The 12,378-nt window shown below is 50.3% G+C and overlaps 1 protein-coding gene across 1 annotated transcript in view; it reads right to left on the bottom strand.

Annotated features, from left to right (window-relative positions):
- Window positions 1-10,907, bottom strand: part of CPT1A (carnitine palmitoyltransferase 1A) — a gene marked incomplete at its 5' end in the record, with an annotated part of 45,689 nt that extends 34,782 nt beyond the window's left edge. The window contains 4 exons of the mRNA XM_079707549.1: window positions 605-706; window positions 2,664-2,835; window positions 8,074-8,213; window positions 10,767-10,907. Of these exons, the coding sequence (XP_079563675.1) occupies window positions 605-706; window positions 2,664-2,835; window positions 8,074-8,213; window positions 10,767-10,907 (555 nt within the window). The remainder of the gene's footprint in view (window positions 1-604; window positions 707-2,663; window positions 2,836-8,073; window positions 8,214-10,766) is intronic.
- Window positions 10,908-12,378: the final 1,471 nt, after the last annotated feature.

Genomic DNA, 12,378 nt, shown 5'->3' with positions numbered 1-12,378 from the left:
GATTCTAGACTGACAAGATCGAGGTTTGATCGACAAGGAACTTTCAATGTGTATTTTTTTCTCCGTCATCTGGTCCTTAATAAGAGCTCTATTCTCACCTAAGCTACGAAGGTGCCAATGAGATGGGTGGGGAGGTCCTGAGAGCCAAGGGTAGGACCGAAGGCTGGTGTTCAGGACACCAGGACGGGAAAGGAGCCAGAATGATAGGGACGGAGAAGGTCACACCACCAGGTCAAGGCCAGGCCTCCAGTTCAGAATTTTCGGGGTCCCCACTTTGATCTGCTCTGGCCCTTGCAGGTAAGAGCAGGCAGGTAGCAGTTCACAGCACTCAATAGCGTCCACCACGTGCATATGCAAACTTACAGGACACAAAACTGCTGCTAGGCGGTGGGTTTGCCGTGAGATTTTTTTTTTTCCGGCTATGCCGTGGGGCATGCGGGATCTTAGTTCCCCAACCAGGGATCCAGCCCATGCCCCCTGCATTGGGAGTATAGAGGCCTAACCACTGGACCGCCAGGGAAGTCCCATCAAGTCATAGACCTTAACTGCAAAGATGCTGGCATTTCAGAGCGAGCATTCTGGGGACGGGCGAAGCCGCACCTACCCTGTTGACTGTATCTTGGACGGCTGGGACCGGCAGGCGTGGCAGACACGTCTGGAAGCTGTACAACATGGGTTTGCGGCCTGAAAAGATCTTGACCATACCCTTAAAAAAAAAAAAAAAAGGTACATTCTCAAAGACGAGCTCTGTCAAAGATCCGAAACCAGTTCTCCAGGATATACAACCTGCCGACCGTGGACTGATTTTCTGTGCTGGTTCATTTCCTCTAGTCCATTTTCTGCTCCTACACTTGCAGGCCTCAGCAAACAAGTAACCCCAAATAAAACCCACGGTGAATGAAACCCTACGTCTGACAGATGCCTTGAGACGTCCTGCCCTGTCCTGGCGGTGCTGTTCCCCGGGCACCCTGACATTGGGTCCGACTGCACTTCTGCATGGCGGTAAGTTCCACCCACCTACTTCTGCAAGGCCCTCGTTTTTGGGATTGGCTCCTGGGGCTGGGAGAGGGACCTGGACCTGGAGCCAAGTGCAGCCCCTTTGGTCAATATCAAGCCTGGTGGATGGCACATACTTGCCTGCTATAGTCTGGAATGATCTAAACTTGCTGTGATGACGGGTCATCTCATGCTGACCGGTCATCTCATGCTGACCAGACTTCAAAGGAACTTCCAGGGCTCACAGTGTGTGTGTGGACAGGGGGGTGATTCTTGATGTCGAAGAGCAGGTGGGACTCACCTGGACACCAGCCATGAAGGCCACCCTGGGGACGGTCATTTACCTTGCTCTGTACAGTGTGGAAACCATCTCAGAATCTCTCCTGGGAGTTGAATTCTACTTGTCTGGAAATCAGAAATCTTACGTCCAAGCAACAGCAGGAAGTCGGTTTGGGAAAAAGTGAAGCCCAGGGTGTATGGTGGGCTTGGGCACGAGGGTGCCTGCTCCTTTCACAAGGAGCCCCAGGGGATAGCATTCTGCCACCGATGAACCCATCACGGGACAAACATCCACGCACATGGCCGGTAGTGACAGGCAGACTAAGGGCTGAGGTGAGCTGATGGAAGGTACTAGAAGCTAAGGGTGAGTCAGGGAGTCCCAGTCAACCGGTCAGCTAAGGTTAGAAAAGCTACAAAGAAGCGGACGCATGGCGCTTTTATTTGATGGGTGACCTGGATGAGAAACCCAGCAGACATTAATTAATACCAGATGTTCAGAACACACTAAGATCGTCAAAGAAAAAGAGCCTCTGGCCCAAACAATGAGGCACGTTGAATCAGCTCTCTGGCACTTACAGGGCAACGCTCAAGTCACCAAGGGGACTGTAGAGCACAGGGAACTCTAGTCAACACTCTGTAATGACCTATATGGGAAAGAGTCTCCAAAAGAATGGATATATGTATATGTATAATGGATATATGTATATGTATATTGGATATATGTATATGTATATTGGATATATGTATATGTATAACTAACTCACTGTGTTGTACACCTGAAACTAACACAACATTGTAAATCAACTATACCCCAACAAAAATTAATTTAAAAAAAAAAGTCACGCAGGGGAAAAGGCCCAGCGAGACCTTCCTTTCAGAAGTAAAAGCCTCCCACACCAGATGTGGAGCTGACGGATGAGCCAGGCACAGAAGGACACGTCCTGCGTGGTCTCACAGGTCCGTGGAACCATGGAAGCAGCAAGGAGGGATGGGGGCTGCCGGGGGCTGGGGGACACGGGGCTGCGGGATGGTTAAAAGGGACAAGGTTTCAGTTACAAGAAATAAACACGTCCTGGAGACCTACCCTAAGGCATCGGGCCTGGAACCAACACTCCTGTGCTGGACTCTTCCAAATTTGCTAAGAGGGCAGATCTCATGTTAAATGCTCTTACGGCCAAAGGCAAGAGGCGTAAGTGGGGCCCGAGGAAACTTTTGGAGAGTGGGTAAATCTGTGGCCTTGGCAGTGATGAAGGTGTCACAAGTGCACACTTATCTCTGAACACATCAAGCTGTGAAAGAGCTACAGCTTCGCAGATGTCAGGCATACCTCGAGAGAGCGGTTTAAAAACATCCACACCAGTTGTGCACTGGCAGTGAGTTTGCATTACCATCCAGATTTTGGTGGCGCGGCTTATCTTGCCGTGCTGGGCGAACATCCAGCCGTGGTAGGACAGCAGCACCTTCAGAGAGTAGCGCATGGTGATGATGAGGGCCACCCACAGGCCCGTGCCGAAGAGGACGCCGCTGACCACCTTCTTCGTCTGGCTGGACATGTAGCTACTGCCGAGACAAGACCAGACAAGCCACAGGTTCGTCCGCGTGGAAAGGAGGCCACGGGCAATGAGCCACATGCTACAAGGTGGGGTGGTCTCCTGTGGACACAGCTGAGGCCACAGACCCCAGTCGGAGTCAGGCCTGATCAGGGAGACGACAACCCGTGTTAAGCTAACTCTCAAAAGACTCAGCCATCTTTCTCCTGGATTCGAGATGAACCAGCCGCATCTGCTTTGCTGGTCCTCGAAACAAACCAAGGCTAATCTGCATAACTGGGGAGCATGGACAACTTCCTCCAGGCCTAGGAATGAGGACGGAGGGTATGGGGGAGGCGGTGGTCTGTCCACGATGAGAGCTCAGCCCCAGACTGACCTGCTTTCTCCTGGGCTGGGAGCCGGCAGCATCCTGCACGTTCCCTTCCTGCTGCTCAGGACGCTTTTTCCTTAAACACACCTTGGGATTTCACCAGGATGTATAAGAAACGCAGATCAACTGGCACAACTATTACTTCATCTATTTAGATCAAAAGAGCTTGGGGCCTCCCTGGTGGCGCAGTGGTTGAGAGTCCGCCTGCCGATGCAGGGGATGCGGGTTCGTGCCCCGGTCTGGGAGGATCCCGTATGCCGCGGAGCGGCTGGGCCCGTGAGCCATGGCCGCTGAGCCTGCGCGTCCGGAGCCTGTGCTCCGCAGCGGGAGAGGCCACAGCGGTGAGAGGCCCGCGTACCGCAAAAAAAAAAAAAAAGAGCTTGTTTTCGATCTGGGCAGGAACACTTACCATGAATAAATGTAGAAACTGATGACGTAAAATGATCATTTAAATCGAAAACTGACAGAGAAAATGTTTTCGTTTGCTAAGGAAAGTAATATATTATCCGGTAAAGATGGGACTTCAAAAAATGAGAAGGGCTTCCCTGGTGACGCAGTGGTTGAGAGTCTGCCTGCCCATGCAGGGGACATGGGTTCATGCCCCTGTCCGGGAGGATCCCACATGCCGCAGAGCGGCTGGGCCCGTGAGCCATGGCCGCTGAGCCTGCGCGTCCGGAGTCTGTGCTCCGCAACGGGAGAGGCCACAACAGTGAGAGGCCCGCGTACCGCAAAAAAAAAAGGAAGAAATGCAGCTACTCATTCCCCTTTGTGGGCTGTAGTTTTAGTTGTTTTGGAAACCACAATATATTTTCAAAATAAAAATAATTTAAATAATAAATGCTGGTGAGGTTGCAGCGAAAGGGGAACCCTTACGCACTATTGGTGGGAATGTAAATTGATGCAGTCACTGTGGAAAACAGTATGGAGTTTCCTCAAAAAAAAAAAATTAAAATTAGAACTACCATATGATCCAACAATTTCACTTCTGGGCATTTATCTGAAGAAAGTGAAATCACCCCATGTTCACAACAGCACTATTTACAACAGCCAAGACACGGAAACCTGAGTGTCCATGGACAAATGAATGGATAAAGAAGAGGTGGTAGGTATATATCAATACAGTGGAATATTATTTGGTGAGGAAAAAAGGCAGAAAGTCCTGCCGTTTGTGACAACATGGATGGGCCTTGAGTGCATTATACCAAGTGAAATAAGTCAGACAGAGAAAGACAAATACCATATGATATCACTTAAATGTGGAATCTAAAATATGACACAAACGACCTTTTTAATGAAACAGAAACAGACTCACAGATGTAGAAAACTATAATATATATATGTATATATTCCTGAATCACTTTGCTGTACACCAGAAACTAACACAATAGCATACATTAACTGTATTTCAATTTTTTTTAAATGTTAAAAAAAGAAAGACACATACTGTACAATCTCAGTTATAATGAAATCTAAAAAACATTTTCAATTTGTAACTATATCTGGTGATGGATGTTAACAAAACTTTGGTAATCATTTTGCAATATATACATATATCAAATTATTATGTTATACACCTAAAAACTAATACAATGTTTTATGTCAATTATATCCTTAACCTAAAGGTTTTGCCAATATTTGGAAACCACCAATTAAACATCTTCTCTTACTTCAGTAACACAGAAACAAAAAGTAAAATACTGGCAAAAAGTCTGCTTCAAAACATATCTTTCTATAACCTGTCAATTCTTGCATTCAAGTTTAACTGTAGTCTCTACTTTAAACCTCTACCTTCTTTTCTGATAGTCTAATCTACAAGCAAACTTGGATTTAAGAACCTGTCTTTCAGACAATCTATGTTTTAGATTTCTAAGTCCTATGTCACTGAACTTGGAAAAGACACACACACTTGATTCACAAAAATCAAGTAGTATTTTTACATTAACAAACAAATGATGTGTTCAGCAATTTTTTAAGTTTTTTTCTTTTTTTAAAAAATTATTTTTCAGCTGTGTTGGGTCTTTGTTGCTACATGCAGGCTTTCGCTAGTTGCGGCGAGCGGGGGCTACTCTTTGTTGCGGAGCGTGGGTTCTAGGCACGCGGGCTTCAGTAGTTGTGGTGCACGGGCTTAGTTGCTCCGCAGCATGTGGGATCTTCCCGGACCAGGGCTCAAACCCGTGTCCCCTGCATTGCCAGGCGGATTCTTAACCACTGCACCACCAGGGAAGTCCCCCAGCATTTTTTATATATATGCATACAGGCACTTTGACAGCAAGCATCAGTTTTAATAGCTTTCTGTTAAAGGGCGTGTCCCTTCCGAGGATGCAGGGGATGGGCTTACACAGAGCACGACGTACACCTGCACTCAGGGAAGCTGCAACCTCAGGACACTGGGAACCCTCTCCAGGAAGACTTTGCAGAACAGCCCTTGAACCTGGAAGACGCTGGCCCCTTCACCTGGTCTTTCTAAATTTGGGCCAGGGATGGCCCAGTTTACCGCAATTGGTTTAGAGAGACAAAGAAACAAATCTTATAAAGACCAAGATTAGAAAGGGCTTTAAATAGGCAACACTTCTAAATACAATCCAGTGCAAAGAGACTGCCCCCACTCAAAAGTAAATTTAAAAACTGTGTTAAACCCAAGTAGGCAGGAAATCGGAAGTGAACCGTGTGCAGGGGGGGCAGGCCTGCGGCTCCCCGGACATAAAGGAGGGGAAGAGAGAGGCTGGGGCTGGGAGGTGAGAGCGACAGGGTCCCTGCCTGGCTTCCCGGCCCCCCAGGCAGACCAAGGAGTCGGGCAGGCGTCCAGCACAGGCGTGCTTCCACTGCAATGACAGGGCTTTGTATCCTGGGCCCTGTGGGTGCTTATAAAGGCAGGAGCCAGCGATCCCGAGGTGGCCGGAGGCTCCGAGGGACTCAGCTGGACTCTCGGTGACTCTCGTGTATCCCAGGACACCATGAATTAGGAGCAGCTTTCAGGAGTGAGGGGCACCCGCTCAAAGCAACGTAAGAAGATTCCGACCTTTAACTGAAAACCACTTAATCATTTCTTGAGAGCGATCAGAATCAAATTCAGTCCTGAGCTGGGAGCTTTCCTTTATGTCACATTTTGCCACATTACTTTCCTGTTCTTTTCTGAAAGAACAATATTTAAATCCAAACAACCAACTGATTTAGTAAAAGGCCCAGAAGTTCATCTGTTTAGCTCAGGCCCAGCCGCGACCCGGTAGCTACGGCCCAGGGATCCCGTGGACACACCTGGGATGCACCCCATCCCTCACAGACCCCACCTGCCTCCCAAAACCCGTGGCGCAAAAAGCAAAGCCCAAGCACGTGACGAAGACATGGGGACTATTAGTTCTCTAGTAACAGACCTACGATGGCCTCCAGTGTTAACAAGCAACACAGGAATAGGATCAAAGGTCTGGCAGGGGACAGCCACAGCTGAGCTGGAGGCATGAGTACTTTCCAACCAGAAGATAAAAATATGCCTTCCACGGGACTTCCCGGGCGGGCCAGCGGTTAGGACTTGGCGCTTTCACTGCCGAGGGCGCGGGTTCAATCCCTGGTCGGGGAACTAGGATCCCGTCACAAGCTGCTTGGTGCAGCCAAAACAAACATTTTAAATGTGCCTTCCAGAGCCAGGGCCGCCATCACAAATGGGGTAATGGAAACAGACCTGTGTATGTCCCATCATTTGGCCACTCAAACACCAATAAGGCAGAGGTGCTGTTTTTTTTTGTTGTCTTTTTGCGGTACGCAGTCCTCTCACTGTTGTGGCCTCTCCCGTTGCGGAGCACAGGCTCCGGATGCGCAGGCTCAGCGGCCATGGCTCATGGGCCCAGCTGCCCCACGGCATGTGGGATCCTCCCGGACCAGGGCACGAACCCGCGTCCCCTGCATCGGCAGGCGGACTCTCAACCACTGCGCCACCAGGGGAGCCCCTAGAGGTGCTGTGTTTTTGCGTTTGCCTGGCAAGAAGGTTCTCCGAGGGGAAGCTCAGGGCACGTTGAAGGAAGCACCGGTGTCCGACCACGTGCAGCTGGCTCTGGATTCCACCTCCCCACTTCCCCGCTCTGTGACTCTGGGCAGGAATCTGCATCTCTGAACATTTCCTCACTTTTTCATGTCGGAGACTCCAGGGAGAGAGGTCACTGCAGCGCAGGGGCCAAACGGCAGGAGAGGCTACACGGGAGCCAGGGCCACCCCCAGGACCGGAGGCAAGAAAGAGGGGCTCCAGAAATGCCCTCGAGGGCATGGCCAACATTCTGGCATGAGACCCCAGCCACCACGTACCTCGCAAGAAAAATATCAACCCAAGGCCCCACCCTGCCGAATATCATGGTATTAAAAAAGCTCCTAGAAAAATCTACAGCAACCAGGAGAGAGTGTTGGGGTCCCCCCGGTGTTCTAAGCCAATCATCAGACAGGGAGCTGAGGGGCTAAGGTCTCCCCAGAGCCCCCGACAGCAGTCGGTTCCCGGGGTCCCAGAACTCCAGGACGGACCCCAGTGCAGGGAAAAGACCTTGTCCAGAACCAGCTCCTGGGGCAGAAATTTGTTTTGAGGGTCCCCCTGGCCAGGCTAAGTTGACTGCCACTGCTGGCCCCCACCTCGGGTCCTGACATGTCCTGGCGGGTACCCCGGGACCAAGCTTGCCCTTCTTGTCCCTGGTCTCCAGAGAAAGGGCCACAAGGGTCCCCAAACTCCCGAGGGGACCTTCATACCAGTCCGGGACACGGGGAGAAAGCCGACATGACAACCACAGCAAAAGCCTCCAACTGAATCCACAACAGCCATGATGTGTGAGAAGACATAAAAACGTCAGCAACAAAAAAGTCAATAACTCCCTAGACCGTTGGAGATTTGAAAGGATTACTTACGTCCTGTCAAGGGTCCGATTGATTTTTGCAATTATTCCCAAAGAGGGGTCGATCTTGGTGTACATTGTTGATACCACGCCCACGACCACGATGAGCCAGCTGGAGGGACTCGCCGGGTACACGCCGGTGATGATGCCATTCTAGACACAGACACGCACAGCATGAGCAACGTCCCTCCTGGTGGTGGGGGCCCGTGAGCCGGCAGGCAGTGGAGGGGTGGGGGGTCTGCGCACAGGGGCAGCTAAGCGGCCACACTGTCACTACTGGAAACGTTCCCCAGAGCCTCCGGCCCCCAGCTGCTCCAACTTCTGTCCAGCTCCTTCCCTTCCTCTACTCCTGAGCCAAAACCCGCCCTAAAACAGTTCTCCCCGAAAGTGACCCCAGGACATTAGACTCACCCGAAGCACTAGTTTAACATACAAATTCCCGAGCTTCACCCAGACTGACTCAGGACACCGGCCACCTTGCCAACCACGATGTCCTCTCCCCAACATGCTACACCCAGGATGCCTGGAGACGCCCCCCAACTCCAAAACCACCCCTCCTGCGGTTCCTGAATCAGACACCGTTCAACCCGAGGTATTTCCAGGAAACCTCACTCCATGTCGAGAATTTGCCGTTAGTTGCTTCAGCCAAAGCTCCCCCAGCCTACCTTCAAAAAAAATAGTAGCAGTGGAAGGGGAAGGAAGACATATAACCCAAAATTGGCAAAATGTTGACAGCTATGGAAATGAGCAGTGTGGATTTATTACCCTCTTTACTTTTGCGTATGTTTCAAAACTTCCAATTAAAAAATCTTGGGACTTCCCTGGCAGTCCAGCGGTTAAGACTCCGCATTTCAAATGCAGGGGGCCCAGGTTTGATCCCTGGTGGGGCAACTAAGATCTCGCATGCCACGCAGCACAGGCAAAATATTTTTTAAAAAATTAAAAATAAATAAATAAATTAATTAAAAAAAATCATACTGAAGCCATCTTAGTAAGATTGATTTGATAATAGTTAAGATAATAGATTAAAAAACTCTCAAAGCTTTATCTGAATCCTCTCAGAAGAGACTTACACATCCCTACATGTTATTCTCATTATGGAGAATCACAAAAGATTTTAAACAACATGGTTGGGCACAGGGGGGCCTTCTGGTGTTCTCTGAACCATTCTTATAAAATAAACAGGTACATACGTTAAATTAAAATGTAGGGAGGACGTTTCTAGATAAAAGGTCTCTGCTAACCTCACCCCCCAACCCGGCAGCAACTCTGCCAGCCTTGCCCCCGCTTCCTCTGAGCATCAGATGGTCCCGTAAGGAACCACTTGGTTAGGATGCACCCTCGCTGTGCACTGTCTGTTTTCGTACATTAGTTTTGCCCCCTCGGCAGTACCACAAGGTTTTTAAAGTCTGGGAACAATGTCTCCACTGGGTTAAGACAACGGCCACACCGGGGCACTCAAGCTTCTACTTTCCTCCATTTGTAGGTAAAAGGAGGCGTCCCAGCAAGGTCAGGAGCACAAAGGGCACTTTCCCCTGTAGGTGGCGCCCTCCTCCACTTCGGGTGGGTCATGCTGCTGGCACCCACAAGGGACCAGCGTGACGGGGCCCCAGACCCCTCCGGCAGAGCCCGGGAACACCTGTCCAGCCAGGCCAGGTCCCAGGGGCCGGCCCACTGTCCCCCTGGTCACTGTTCCCATCCACCCTAGCTCCTGGGCCTTTTTCTTTTTCTAATATTTATTTATTTATTTGGTTGCACCGGGTCTTAGTTGCGGCTTGCAGGCTCCTTAGTTGCGGTATGTGAACTCAGTTGCGGTATGCATGTGGGACCTAGTTCCCAGACCAGGGACCAAACCCGGGCCCCCTGCATTGGGAGTGTGGAGTCTTACCCACTGCACCACCAGGGAAGTCCCTTTTCAACAGCCCACCTCGGAGCTGCCCTCTGAAGGGAAAACTGGACAACAAACACACAAACTGGGGAACAGGAGGGCAGATGCTTTTGGCGCACTTTCGTCTTGTTTGAATTTTTCTAAACATGCATTTGTCCTTCTGTGATTCTTATTTTCGGGAAAAGGAAGGATTTATTCTTACAAGCAGCAGGTAAGGAACACCCCGGGGATCTTCCCCAGCAGTGTCTCCCTAAACAGCAAAATTGGGGAAGTTTTAAGCGAAGGGTACATGCATGCTCATGACTTTTGTAATTTTTAAAATAAGTGAATTAAAAAGAAGACACGTGCTTAAAAACAGTGAATAAATGTCCACTCTTGCAGGTAAACAGAATTGAGAACATGAGTAGTTAACTGTATTTGCATTTACGTGCATCTTTTTCAACGCTGGACTATTTTATTGGCGAGACTGCTGTTAAACTCGCTGCGGTTTCACACAGCTGAAAAACAACCCTTTTCCTAAAAGGTGTAGAGGGTTCTGGACTCGGAGCCGAGACATGGATTCTAGCCTTTATTCTGCTTCTTCCAAGCAGGTCACTTACCCTCTCCGAGTCCTGATTTCCTCGCCTGCCCTACGGGGTCCCCATCCACCCTACCTGCCTTACAGAATTTCTCCAAGAATTCAGTGAGGCAATCCATGGGAAAGTGTCTCACAAGCCTTAAGGACCACGGAAACATACATGATGTGTCAACTACCACTCTGACACACTGAAACTTCAATAAAGGGAATACTGTACAGATTGAAGCAAGTGTCTGAAAACCTTGAATCTGATGAACTTCTTCTTCCAGGAATGAAGTCCAGACAGATAGATCTGCCTGAGGGCCTCGTGGCTCAGCCGGAGGTCGATTCCGTCGGGAGTGACCGTGAACTGAAAGGCCACAGCTTGGTGAGCCTCCGCCATGGTTATGGAGCTCCTGAAAAGACAAGGGGAGAACGTAACACGGAGGGGCACTGACCGGACATTAGAAAACCTCTAACTTGTAGAGGAGCGTAATCCATTCTGAAATCTGACTGTTTCCTCCCATTTGATAGATTACAAGTTTTTCATTAACACACCCGATTCTGTGATTAGCCATTACCCCTTCCCTGCTGGTCCAGCTAGATACAGACAATTGCAGCCTCTGCTTAGGGGCGCTGGGTGATTAGCAGAGTCCAGGGGCGGGAACCCCTCGTTCCTCTCTCCACTACCCGCCATCCACCCAACTCTGCCGCCCAGTCTACACCCGGCTGACCCAGGAAGCCCGGGGCGGTTTAGCAACTTGCCCTGCAAATGGGAGGCAAATCCCATTCCCGCCCACCAGCCAGCCTAGAGGCTGGCACAGAAAGTCCACAAATGCGTCCACAATGGCCCCTGATCCCTCATCTTCAGGGATCAACGGTGGGAAAACAGAACCAACACCAAACACCTTGGCCTCTGGTGCGTGTGGGGCTGCTGCCCGAGAAACCCCTTCAGGCTCCACAAAGGACTCCATGAAAACCAGACGCACAGAACCCTCAGGGGGAGGTGGGGTGTGGACAAGACAGGCTGGGCCTTCCTCCTCAGAGGCTGTAGAAATCAAACTGCTGTCAACAGCCAGTATCACATTTCCCCGCTGCAGGCTTGGCCCTCCCTGCGGGCTTCCCTGCCTGGCAAAGGCAAGCGCATTTCATTTCCCCTGCTGGGCATATCTGGTCTCCCTTCACCTTCTTCCTTGGCAGGCTCCTGCCTCACCTCTTCCCTCTTGGTCTCCCCACCACCGGCCCCTCTGCCAACCTTCTGAAGGCGGGCGATGGCACCACCTCCTCCTAAACCGTGTGCCAGCAAGCACATGTGGATAAAGAGGAGCGAAAAATCCAGAATGAACCAGAATAAAAATCCAACATTGTGAGTACGTGTGTGTATCCCCATCGCATGCTATGTTTCCTTTTTTTAACCCATGTAATAAGCCTATTGGGGGCAGACGTTGGACCCGTCAAAATCAAGGGTAAGGCGGTTTCAGAGATACCCAGTTACAAAAGTCAAACTAGCTTAGTCTTCAGCAAATCAGGACAAATGATCTCAACTTTCACTCACTGGTTTGTTCAACAAGCGTGTGCTGACTGCCTCCTATGTGCCAGCCGTGGGGAGGATGGAGGTCCCCCTGCCCTCCTGCAGCTCAGACAGGGGACGGAAAGAAGAGGGAGTGACAGAGGGGACCTTCCAGGTGACACAGAAGCCCAGGAGAAGGATCGGCCAGAGGGCAAGACTTTCGGGCCTGAAGGCAGACCTGTGAGAGGGCTGGAGGTACAGGGTGGCTGGGGTCAAGGTGGACGCTAAATTCAGAAAGGGAAGTCTCAGAGGCAGTCGGGTTTCATGCTAAGGGCAATGGAAAAGTATCCAAGGGCTGTGAATC

Source organism: Hyperoodon ampullatus, assembly GCF_949752795.1.
Source record: "Hyperoodon ampullatus genome assembly, chromosome: 7".
In the NCBI taxonomy this organism is placed as follows: domain Eukaryota; kingdom Metazoa; phylum Chordata; class Mammalia; order Artiodactyla; family Ziphiidae; genus Hyperoodon; species Hyperoodon ampullatus.
This window is presented reverse-complemented; position numbering and strand designations above follow the sequence as displayed.